Source organism: Oncorhynchus keta, unplaced genomic scaffold (assembly GCF_023373465.1).
Source record: "Oncorhynchus keta strain PuntledgeMale-10-30-2019 unplaced genomic scaffold, Oket_V2 Un_contig_18072_pilon_pilon, whole genome shotgun sequence".
Classification (NCBI taxonomy): Eukaryota; Metazoa; Chordata; class Actinopteri; order Salmoniformes; family Salmonidae; genus Oncorhynchus; species Oncorhynchus keta.
Genome location: NW_026280726.1, coordinates 54,387 through 67,970, shown reverse-complemented (window position 1 = coordinate 67,970; position 13,584 = coordinate 54,387). Strand labels below are relative to the sequence as shown.

Sequence of the window (13,584 nt, the reverse complement as noted above, 5' to 3'; positions counted from 1 at the left end):
CTGTCCACACATACAGTATAAACATGGACTACAGAAACACTGTCCACACATACAGTATAAACATGGACTACAGAAACACTGTCCACACATACAGTATAAACATGGACTACAGAAACACTGTCCACACATACAGTATAAACATGGACTACAGAAACACTGTCCACACATACAGTATAAACATGGACTACAGAAACACTGTCCACACATACAGTATAAACATGGACTACAGAAACACTGTCCACACATACAGTATAAACATGGACTACAGAAACACTGTCCACACATACAGTATAAACATGGACTACAGAAACACTGTCCACACATACAGTATAAACATGGACTACAGAAACACTGTCCACACATACAGTATAAACATGGACTACAGAAACACTGTCCACACATACAGTATAAACATGGACTACAGAAACACTGTCCACACATACAGTATAAACATGGACTACAGAACACTGTCCACACATACAGTATAAACATGGACTACAGAAACACTGTCCCCCCCTACAGTATAAACATGGACTACAGAAACACTGTCCACACATACAGTATAAACATGGACTACAGAAACACTGTCCACATACAGTATAAACATGGACTACAGAAACACTGTCCACATATATAAACATGGACTACAGAAACACTGTCCACACATACAGTATAAACATGGACTACAGAAACACTGTCCACACATACAGTATAAACATGGAATACAGAAACACTGTCCACACATACAGTATAAACATGGACTACAGAAACACTGTCCACACATACAGTATAAACATGGACTACAGATACACACATGGACTACAGAAACACTGTCCACACATACAGTATAAACATGGACTACAGAAACACTGTCCACACATACAGTATAAACATGGACTACAGAAACACTGTCCACACATACATGGACTACAGAAACACTGTCCACACATACAGTATAAACATGGACTACAGAAACACTGTCCACACATACAGTATAAACATGGACTACAGAAACACTGTCCACACATACAGTATAAACATGGACTACAGAAACACTGTCCACACATACAGTATAAACATGGACTACAGAAACACTGTCCACACATACAGTATAAACATGGACTACAGAAACACTGTCCCCCCTACAGTATAAACATGGACTACAGAAACACTGTCCCCCCCCCTACAGTATAAACATGGACTACAGAAACACTGTCCACACATACAGTATAAACATGGACTACAGAAACACTGTCCACACATACAGTATAAACATGGACTACAGAAACACTGTCCACACATACAGTATAAACATGGACTACAGAAACACTGTCCACACATACAGTATAAACATGGACTACAGAAACACTGTCCACACATACAGTATAAACATGGACTACAGAAACACTGTCCACACATACAGTATAAACATGGACTACAGAAACACTGTCCACACATACAGTATAAACATGGACTACAGAAACACTGTCCACACATACAGTATAAACATGGACTACAGAAACACTGTCCACACATACAGTATAAACATGGACTACAGAAACACTGCCCACACATACAGTATAAACATGGACTACAGAAACACTGTCCACACATACAGTATAAACATGGACTACAGAAACACTGTCCACATATACAGTATAAACATGGACTACAGAAACACTGTCCACACATACAGTATAAACATGGACTACAGAAACACTGTCCACACATACAGTATAAACATGGACTACAGAAACACTGCCCCCTACAGTATAAACATGGACTACAGAAACACTGACCACACACTACAGTATAAACATGGACTACAGAAACACTGTCCCCCCCTACAGTATAAACATGGACTACAGAAACACTGTCCCCCCTACAGTATAAACATGGACTACAGAAACACTGTCCCCCCCTACAGTATAAACATGGACTACAGAAACACTGTCCCCACACATACACTGTGCCCTGGTGGAAATATCTGCACTATATAGGGAACAGGGTGTAATTAGTGCACTATATAGGGAACAGGGTGTAAGTAGTGCACTATATAGGAACAGGGTGTAATTAGTGCACTATATAGGAACAGGGTGTAATTAGTGCACTATATAGGGAACAGGGTGTAAGTAGTGCACTATATAGGGTGGAAGTAACAGGAACAGGATGCCATTTGGGATGTAGACTTGGTCGTTAGGTAATACATGTTCTCTGTCTCTCTCCCTCCCGCCAGATCTCTCCGGAGGTGCTGTGTCGAGCGGGGATCAAAGTGCACCGGACCGTCCAGCAGAGTGGCCAGTTCGTCGTCTGTTTCCCGGCGGCGTTCGTCTCCAAGGTGTGCTGCGGCTACAGCGTCTCCGAGACAGTGCACTTCGCCACCCCCCAGTGGCTGAACACGGGATACCAGGCTGCCAAGGTTGGAGCCCCCCGTCGTATCAATACTTGAAGGAAAAGCTATTAGTTGAAAGACGAGTATAGTTTAATTCAGTACATAATGTATTATAATGTTACGTGCCATGCTAACATTACTGTAGTATTTAGTATAGTGTTACTAGTCATTGGCATCGGCATGTTAAATGTTGTTTTCACAGATAAAGTTGCAAGATCAGTTTGTTTAAAGTATTGGTCTTCAGCATTAATACAGATTCAATTCTCCATAAAAAAAAAAAATCTGAATTACTTTGCTGTTACAATAAAATAGATATATATTGTTATTCAAGACAATTTTAAAATGATATAAATGTCTTTGCTAAAATTAACGAAAATCCATTTTCGTTTAGGGGTCTGACCACATAGAGTATGAACTCCTGTACCTGTCCTGTACCTCTCCATGCTCCTGTACATCTTGGGGTGGCCAGTTTGACTGAGTTCCAGTCCTGAAAGCTCCTCACGAAGGGGTGGTAAAACCAGGCTCTAAAGTCTGACTTAACCAGCTTAGTTTAGTCAGTCAGTCAGTCTGTCTGTCAGTCAGTTCAGATAGAGTGGACAAACTGAGGGTAGAAAGTGCCTCTGTGTACCCAGTGTTCCGCTGGTCAATTCACTATCAAAGATTCTGTTATCCACATGGATTCCCTACACATCTACTGCATGAAAGGAGGGATTTGCGAGGGTTCACCAAACTGAGCACCTCCATTAATCTGAACTGGGATGTGTTGTGAAAAGACCCTGTCATATCAAATGTTCAAATATCTCTTACCTCTCCTTCCCAGGAGCTGAAATGTCGACGCATAGAGAGGTCCTTCTCCATGGAGAAGTTGCTGTACCAGATCGCAATGTCAGAATCCAAACGGGAGAATGGTGTCATTCTGAGTACCATGACCTCACTTCTCAAAGACCTCAGGTGGGTTTAACTATTTAACCAATAGCAGTATTATCATTCCAGATCACAGTATCAATAGCAGTATTATCATTCCAGATCACAGTATCAATAGCAGTATTATCATTCCAGATCACAGTATCAATAGCAGTATTATCATTCCAGATCACAGTATCAATAGCAGTATTATCATTCCAGATCACAGTATCAATAGCAGTATTATCATTCCAGATCACAGTATCAATAGCAGTATTATCATTCCAGATCACAGTATCAATAGCAGTATTATCATTCCAGATCACAGTATCAATAGTATTATCATTCCAGATCACAGTATCAATAGCAGTATTATCATTCCAGATCACAGTATCAATAGCAGTATTATCATTCCAGATCACAGTATCAGATATTATCATTCCAGATCACAGTATCAATAGCAGTATCACAGCATCAATAGCAGTATTATCATTCCAGATCACAGTATCAATAGCAGTATTATCATTCCAGATCACAGTATCAATAGCAGTATTATCATTGTAGATCACAGTATCAATAGCAGTATTATCATTGTTCACAGATCACAGTATCAATAGCAGTATTATCATTGTAGATCACAGTATCAATAGCAGTATTATCATTGTAGATCACAGTATCAATAGCAGTATTATCATTGTAGATCACAGTATCAATAGCAGTATTATCCTTGTAGATCAGTATTAATATCATTTATCATTGAGATCACAGTATTAATATCAGTATTATCATTCCAGATCACAGTAGATCATTGTAGATCAGTATTAATATCAGTATTATCATTGTAGATCACAGTATTAATATCAGTATTATCATTGTAGATCACAGTATCAATAGCAGTATTATCATTGTAGATCACAGTATTAATAGCAGTATTATCCTTGTAGATCACAGTATTAATATCAGTATTATCATTGTAGATCACAGTATTAATATCAGTATTATCCTTGTAGATCACAGTATTAATATCACAGTATTAATATCATATTATCATTGTAGATCACAGTATTAATATCAGTATTATCATTGTAGATCACAGTATCATCATACATGGAATGTAATTCTACTCTTAAAAGGGCAATCTGGGATTTAAAAAATGACAAAACAGTCACCCCTCCAGTCACCTGTTGAATAAACAGCAGTCACCCCTCCACCTGAATAAACAGCAGTCACCCCTCCACCTGTTGAATAAACAGCAGTCACCCCTCCACCTGTTGAATAAACAGCAGTCACCCCTCCACCTGTTGAATAAACAGCAGTCACCCCTCCACCTGTTGAATAAACAGCAGTCACCCCTCCACCTGTTGAATAAACAGCAGTCACCCCTCCACCTGTTGAATAAACAGAAGTCACCCCTCCACCTGTTGAATAAACAGCAGTCACCCCACCACCTGTTGAATAAACAACAGTCACCCCTCCACCTGTTGAATAAACAGCAGTCACCCCACCACCTGTTGAATAAACAGCAGTCACCCCTCCACCTGTTGAATAAACAGCAGTCACCCCTCCACCTGTTGAATAAACAGCAGTCACCCCTCCACCTGTTGAATAAACAGCAGTCACCCCTCCACCTGTTGAATAAACAACAGTCACCCCTCCACCTGTTGAATAAACAGCAGTCACCCCACCACCTGTTGAATAAACAGCAGTCACCCCTCCACCTGTTGAATAAACAGCAGTCACCCCTCCACCTGTTGAATAAACAGCAGTCACCCCTCCACCTGTTGAATAAACAGCAGTCACCCCTCCACCTGTTGAATAAACAGCAGTCACCCCTCCACCTGTTGAATAAACAGCAGTCACCCCTCCACCTGTTGAATAAACAGCAGTCACCCCTCCACCTGTTGAATAAACAGCAGTCACCCCTCCACCTGTTGAATAAACAGCAGTCACCCCTCCACCTGTTGAATAAACAGCAGTCACCCCTCCACCTGTTGAATAAACAGCAGTCACCCCACCACCTGTTGAATAAACAGCAGTCACCCTACCACCTGTTGAATAAACAGCAGTCACCCCTCCACCTGTTGAATAAACAGCAGTCACCCCTCCACCTGTTGAATAAACAACAGTCACCCCTCCACCTGTTGAATAAACAACAGTCACCCCTCCACCTGTTGAATAAACAACAGTCACCACCTGTTGAATAAACAGCAGTCACCCCTCCACCTGTTGAATAATCAACAGTCACCCCTCCACCTGTTGAATAAACAACAGTCACCCCTCCACCTGTTGAATAAACATCAGTCACCCATCCACCTGTTGAATAAACAGCAGTCACCACCTGTTGAATAAACATCAGTCACCCATCCACCTGTTGAATAAACAGCAGTCACCACCTGTTGAATAAACAGCAGTCACCCCTCCACCTGTTGAATAAACAGCAGTCACCCCTCCACCTGTTGAATAAACAGCAGTCACCCCTCCACCTGTTGAATAAACAGCAGTCACCCCTCCACCTGTTGAATAAACAGCAGTCACCCCACCACCTGTTGAATAAACAGCAGTCACCCCTCCACCTGTTGAATAAACAGCAGTCACCCCTCCACCTGTTGAATAAACAGCAGTCACCCCTCCACCTGTTGAATAAACAGCAGTCACCCCTCCACCTGTTGAATAAACAGCAGTCACCCCTCCACCTGTTGAATAAACAGCAGTCACCCCTCCACCTGTTGAATAAACAGCAGTCACCCCTCCACCTGTTGAATAAACAGCAGTCACCCCTCCACCTGTTGAATAAACAACAGTCACCCCACCACCTGTTGAATAAACAGCAGTCACCCCACCACCTGTTGAATAAACAGCAGTCACCCCACCACCTGTTGAATAAACAGCAGTCACCCCTCCACCTGTTGAATAAACAGCAGTCACCCCTCCACCTGTTGAATAAACAGCAGTCACCCCACCACCTGTTGAATAAACAGCAGTCACCCCTCCACCTGTTGAATAAACAGCAGTCACCCCTCCACCTGTTGAATAAACAGCAGTCACCCCTCCACCTGTTGAATAAACAGCAGTCACCCCTCCACCTGTTGAATAAACAGCAGTCACCCCTCCACCTGTTGAATAAACAGCAGTCACCCCTCCACCTGTTGAATAAACAGCAGTCACCCCTCCACCTGTTGAATAAACAGCAGTCACCCCTCCACCTGTTGACTAAACAGCAGTCACCCCTCCACCTGTTGAATAAACAGCAGTCACCCCTCCACCTGTTGAATAAACAGCAGTCACCCCTCCACCTGTTGAATAAACAGCAGTCACCACCTGTTGAATAAACAGCAGTCACCCCTCCACCTGTTGAATAAACAACAGTCACCCCTCCACCTGTTGAATAAACAGCAGTCACCCCTCCACCTGTTGAATAAACAACAGTCACCCCTCCACCTGTTGAATAAACAGCAGTCACCCCTCCACCTGTTGAATAAACAGCAGTCACCCATCCACCTGTTGAATAAACAGCAGTCACCACCTGTTGAATAAACAGCAGTCACCCCTCCACCTGTTGAATAAACAACAGTCACCCCTCCACCTGTTGAATAAACAGCAGTCACCCCTCCACCTGTTGAATAAACAGCAGTCACCCCACCACCTGTTGAATAAACAGCAGTCACCCCTCCACCTGTTGAATAAACAGCAGTCACCCCTCCACCTGTTGAATAAACAGCAGTCACCCCACCACCTGTTGAATAAACAGCAGTCACCCCACCACCTGTTGAATAAACAGCAGTCACCCCTCCACCTGTTGAATAAACAGCAGTCACCCCTCCACCTGTTGAATAAACAGCAGTCACCCCTCCACCTGTTGAATAAACAGCAGTCACCCCACCACCTGTTGAATAAACAGCAGTCACCCCTCCACCTGTTGAATAAACAGCAGTCACCCCTCCACCTGTTGAATAAACAGCAGTCACCCCTCCACCTGTTGAATAAACAGCAGTCACCCCTCTACCTGTTGAATAAACAGCAGTCACCCCTCCACCTGTTGAATAAACAGCAGTCACCCCTCCACCTGTTGAATAAACAGCAGTCACCCCTCCACCTGTTGAATAAACAGCAGTCACCCCTCCACCTGTTGAATAAACAGCAGTCACCCCTCCACCTGTTGAATAAACAGCTGTCACCCCTCCACCTGTTGAATAAACAGCTGTCACCCCTCCACCTGTTGAATAAACAGCAGTCACCCCTCCACCTGTTGAATAAACAGCAGTCACCCCTCCACCTGTTGAATAAACAGCAGTCACCCCTCCACCTGTTGAATAAACAGCAGTCACCCCTCCACCTGTTGAATAAACAGCAGTCACCCCACCACCTGTTGAATAAACAGCAGTCACCCCTCCACCTGTTGAATAAACAGCAGTCACCCCTCCACCTGTTGAATAAACAGCAGTCACCCCTCCACCTGTTGAATAAACAGCAGTCACCCCTCCACCTGTTGAATAAACAGCAGTCACCCCTCCACCTGCTGAATAAACAGCAGTCACCCCTCCACCTGTTGAATAAAAAGCAGTCACCCCTCCACCTGTTGAATAAACAGCAGTCACCCCTCCACCTGTTGAATAAACAGCAGTCACCCCTCCACCTGTTGAATAAACAGCAGTCACCCCTCCACCTGTTGAATAAACAGCAGTCACCCCTCCACCTGTTGAATAAACAGCAGTCACCCCTCCACCTGTTGAATAAACAGCAGTCACCCCTCCACCTGTTGAATAAACAGCAGTCACCCCTCCACCTGTTGAATAAACAGCAGTCACCCCTCCACCTGTTGAATAAACAGCAGTCACCCCTCCACCTGTTGAATAAACAGCAGTCACCCCTCCACCTGTTGAATAAACAGCAGTCACCCCTCCACCTGTTGAATAAACAGCAGTCACCCCTCCACCTGTTGAATAAACAGCAGTCACCCCACCACCTGTTGAATAAACAGCAGTCACCCCTCCACCTGTTGAATAAACAGCAGTCACCCCTCCACCTGTTGAATAAACAGCAGTCACCCCTCCACCTGTTGAATAAACAGCAGTCACCCTCCACCTGTTGAATAAACAGCAGTCACCCCTCCACCTGTTGAATAAACAGCAGTCACCCCTCCACCTGCTGAATAAACAGCAGTCACCCCTCCACCTGTTGAATAAACAGCAGTCACCCCTCCACCTGTTGAATAAACAGCAGTCACCCCTCCACCTGTTGAATAAACAGCAGTCACCCTACCACCTGTTGAATAAACAGCAGTCACCCTACCACCTGTTGAATAAACAGCAGTCACCCCTCCACCCCTTAAATTGACCCTTTCCACAACTTAAAAAAAGAGTAAACAGTAGCCATTGGTTACAGACGATACACCAGTCTGCTCTACCTGTTCCAGGGATACAGAGTTGAGACAACGCAGGGATCTGTTTGACGCCGGGCTGCGGTCTGTTGCCCGCTACTGTAGCCATGACAACCAGGCCTCGTCAGAGAGCAGGAGGATCCAGCGCCAGTGGCTGAGGCTCGACCCCTCAGACCGACGCTGCCAAGTGTGCCAACACCTCTGCTACCTCTCCATGGTGAGTCTTTACTGGGCAGGGAAGGTTGGGCACAAACATAGGCAGGGATTCAATCAAAGGCATGTTGTCGACAAGAGCACTGTACGGCCAACAAGGCACCTTCTAAAGGCCATTTCCCTGATGTCCGTGGAGATGGCATCAATGGTTAAGTCTGCAGATGGCATCAATGGTTAAGTCTGCAGATGGCATCAATGGTTAAGTCTGCAGATGGCATCAATGGTTAAGTCTGCAGATGGCATCAATGGTTAAGTCTGCAGATGGCATCAATGGTTGTAAAAAGACCGGTCTTACTTTATTGTCCCTGAAGGGAAAATGTGTTTATTCTGTCTTAAGTCTGCAGATGGTTCAGGAGGGAAAATGTGTTTATTCTGTGTCTTGATGGCATGTCACTGCAGATGGTTCAGGAGGGAAAATGTGTTTATTCTGTGTCAGATGGCATGTTCCTCATGTCACTGCAGATGGTTCAGGAGGGAAAATGTGTTTATTCTGTCCTGATGGCATGCTCATGTCACTGCAGATGGTTCAGGAGGGAAAATGTGTGTCACTGCAGATTGTATTCTGTGTCCTGATGGCATGCTCCCATGTCACTGCAGATGGTTCAGGAGGGAAAATGTGTTTATTCTGTGTCCTGATGGCATGCTCCTCATGTCACTGCAGATGGTTCAGGAGGGAAAATGTGTTTATTCTGTGTCCTGATGGCATGCTCCTCATGTCACTGCAGATGGTTCAGGAGGGAAAATGTGTTTATTCTGTGTCCTGATGGCATGCTCCTCATGTCACTGCAGATGGTTCAGATGGTTCAGAGGGAAAATGTGTTTATTCTGTCCTGATGGCATGCTCCTCATGTCACTGCAGATGGTTCAGGAGGGAAAATGTGTTTATTCTGTCCTGATGGCATGCTCCTCATGTCACTGCAGATGGTTCAGGAGGGAAAATGTGTTTATTCTGTGGCATGCTGTCACTGCAGATGGTTCATGCTCCTCATGTCACTGCAGATGGTTCAGGAGGGAAAATGTGTTTATTCTGTGTCCTGATGGCATGCTCCTCATGTCACTGCAGATGGTTCAGGAGGGAAAATGTGTTTATTCTTCATCCTGATGGCATGCTCCTCATGTCACTGCAGATGGTTCAGTAGGGAAAATGTGTTTATTCTTCATCATGCTGTCATGGATGGTTCATGCTTCATCCTCATGTCACTGCAGATGGTTCAGGAGGGAAAATGTGTTTATTCTGTGTCCTGATGGCATGCTCCTCATGTCACTGCAGATGGTTCAGGAGGGAAAATGTGTTTATTCTTTCCTGATGGCATGCTCCTCATGTCACTGCAGATGGTTCAGGAGGGAAAATGTGTTTATTCTGTCCTGATGGCATGCTCCTCATGTCACTGCAGGTGGTTCAGGAGAGTGAGAACGTGGTGTTCTGTCTGGAGTGTGTCCTGCTGTACGTACAGAAACACAAGTCCTGCCGAGGCCTCAAAATGATGTACCGTTACGACGAGGTACTACAGTACACTACACACTACTACAGTAAACTACACTACTACAGTACACTACAGTACAGTACACACTACTACAGTAAACTACACTACTACAGTAAACTACACTACACTACACTACACACTATTACAGTACACTACACTACTACAGTACACTACACTACACACTACTACAGTAAACTACACTACTACAGTACACTACAGTACAGTACACACTACTACAGTAAACTATACTACTACAGTACACTACACTACACACTACTACAGTACCCTACACACTACTACAGGACCCTAGGCACTACTACAGTAAACTACACACTACTACAGTACACTACACTACACACTACTACAGTAAACTACACTACACACTCCTACAGTAAACTACACACTCCTACAGTACACACTACTACAGTAAACTACACTACTACAGTACACTACTACAGTACCCTACACACTACTACAGTAAACTACATTACACACTACTATAGTAAACTACACTACTACAGTAAACTACACTACTACAGTACACTACACACTACTACAGTAAACTACACTACTACTACAGTAAACTACACTACACACTACTACAGTAAACTACACTACTACTACAGTAAACTACACTACTACAGTACACTACAGTACAGTACACACTACTACAGTAAACTACACTACTACAGTACACTACACTACACACTACTAAAGTACCCTACACTACTACAGGACCCTAGGCACTACTACAGTAAACTACACACTACTACAGTAAACTACACTACACACTCCTACAGTAAACTACACACTCCTACAGTACACACTACTACAGTAAACTACACTACTACAGTACACTACTACAGTACCCTACACTCTACTACAGTAAACTACACACTACTACAGTAAACTACACTACTACAGTACACTACACACTACTACAGTAAACTACACTACTACTACAGTAAACTACACTACACACTACTACAGTAAACTACACTACACACTACTATAGTAAACTACACTCTACGATAGTAAACTACACACTACTACAGTAAACTACACACGACTACAGTACACTACTACAGTACACTACTACCAGGAGAGTGAAAATTCTCAGAACATGAAAGCAGTTCAGTTCAACACCATCACCATTCATAGTCCAGACCCCCATTATTAGGCAGTAGGAGGTCGTCAATTACTACACCCACTCTTCAATGTCAACCCACATTCTTCTTCTCCTGATTCCAATTCCTCTTCCTCTCAGGACCAAATCAACCATCTGGTGAGCAGGGTGTGTGGGAGAGTGCTGGAGAAGAGTGGCGCTGAGAAGAGGAGAGGGACGAGAGGACTTCAGGGCCCCGGTGAGGCGTCCACCCTGGCCAAACGCAGCGCCCGAAACAGAACCTCCATCACTGTGTCCCTCACCCGCCTCCCCTCCTCCACCCTGCCCAAGACCGCCCTCAGCTCTAAATAACTCACATCATGGGCCGCGTTCCATTACTTCACATCCTTCCTTCCTGGGTTCTTTGAGGTAAACACAGATTTACAAGTGGTTAGGTTACTACCACCCAATTACGGTCACCGATCCAACCGATTCACACCTGTGATTACTTCAAAGGAAGGAAGGAAGGACTTGTGAAGTGTTCCAACAGGACCAGTGCTTCACTACGGTACATTTCTCTCTGCTCAGTGTAGAGAATGTGCTCCTTAAACCACGGCTTTTGCACTAGAGTAAAAAAAAAACATGTTTTTAAGAGGCATTAATGGCTGGATTCAGTTCCGTAAAAATGTTAGCGTGGATCTTCATCGATATGGATTGAAACCCAGCCCTTCGTCAATACTGTATATTGTATCTAGATATCACAATATCCTCCTAGCTACACCTACTGTTATTACCTACAGACTTCACTTCCTGGTGCTACATCTTGGTGCTCGATTTATACTGTCTTTGGTGTAGTAGTAGTAATAATAATGATCATTTCTCTTTTGCTCAAAGCCATTGGACTGCATCCTGAACTGTGAACATGTTTTTAGAACTTGTTACCAATAAGTTGATTCTACACAGTTTTGCGTTTAGACTCCAACCAGTAATAAGGCTCTTCAGGGGTTTGTAATACATGAATTACGATACAAAGATTGTTCCAGCGGAGCGCAAAAAGTGGGTTGTGTTTATTAGTGCTAAACGTTGCAAAACTTTTTGCAAACAGAAAAAAAAACAAGCGTTCCTTATTGGACATGTTCAGGTAGTCCCTCCCCGTTTTGGCCCTCTTGCTTCCGTTTGGTTCCTAGTGAATACGACCCTGGCCTCAGTATTAAACAGGGCCCCTTCTCAGATCATTGATGTTATAATTATTTAGAGAATTGGCCAAGAGTGGAACGGTAACCATGGGCTTCACACCGCTCATCTGACCATTTTGGTGTGAAACACTGTGCCTAAAAAAAAAAAAAAAATGCATACTAATAATTTTCAATCACTTCTGGTGCCGATAGTTTTTGTTTTGTGACCAAGTTATCCACTCTAGACCCTTACAGGCTCTTGACCTGCAACTCTTGGGTCTGCGGGACTGCGTTCCAAATGGCAGCCTATCCCCTATTTAGAGCACTAATTTTGACCCGAGCCCCAAGGGCACTATATAGGGAATAGGGTGCCATTTGGGAGAGTCACAGTCCAGGTGTTTTATCAAAGAACAAAAACTGAAAACCACAACAGCATTGTACATATAAAACATTGTCAATGTCTAAAGATACATGTACCTGAGCCTTTTAAGGAATGGAATGCAGTGTTTTGGAGTAGGGGGATTTATGAAGAAAAGCCTTACCACCCCCCTCTCCACCACCAGTTACTTCTGTGGCCCCGTACAAACAAGGGTTGTGATACAAAACAAATCTAGAATTACACAAGTGTTGTGGAGACGGTGAAATGGTTGTGTAAACATTTTTTGTGCAGACAAAAAATATATATATTGTATCACAACCCTTGTGTCAACTGTGTTGGATTGGGGGCCAGGGTTGCCCTGGTAACAAGTATGGAGAAGTGCTGCATAGTTTGAATCCCTCGTTTTTACCTAAACTTTTTTTAATGAAAAGGGAAAATAAGTAGAATAATAATAAAAATGCTAAAATCTACTATGTACAGAAGGAGTAACTCCTGTTGTTGCACTCCAGCCTCACGACAAGAGTCCTTTCAAATCAGCTTGTTGAGACCCCTTACA

At 43.8% G+C, this 13,584-nt stretch overlaps 1 protein-coding gene across 2 annotated transcripts in view; it reads left to right on the top strand.

Annotated features, from left to right (window-relative positions):
• The window catches only part of LOC118382092 (protein Jumonji-like), a 68,426-nt gene extending 56,163 nt beyond the window's left edge, over positions 1-12,263 (top strand). The window contains exons 11-15 of one of the 2 annotated variants that reach the window (XM_052503842.1): positions 2,237-2,419; positions 3,213-3,343; positions 8,709-8,889; positions 10,280-10,387; positions 11,637-12,263. In XM_052503842.1, coding sequence (XP_052359802.1) covers positions 2,237-2,419; positions 3,213-3,343; positions 8,709-8,889; positions 10,280-10,387; positions 11,637-11,846 — 813 coding nt within the window. In that variant the 3' untranslated portion in view covers positions 11,847-12,263. The remainder of the gene's footprint in view (positions 1-2,236; positions 2,420-3,212; positions 3,344-8,708; positions 8,890-10,279; positions 10,388-11,636) is intronic. The other variant, XM_052503843.1, reaches the window with a different exon arrangement.
• The last annotated feature ends 1,321 nt before the right edge of the window (positions 12,264-13,584 follow it).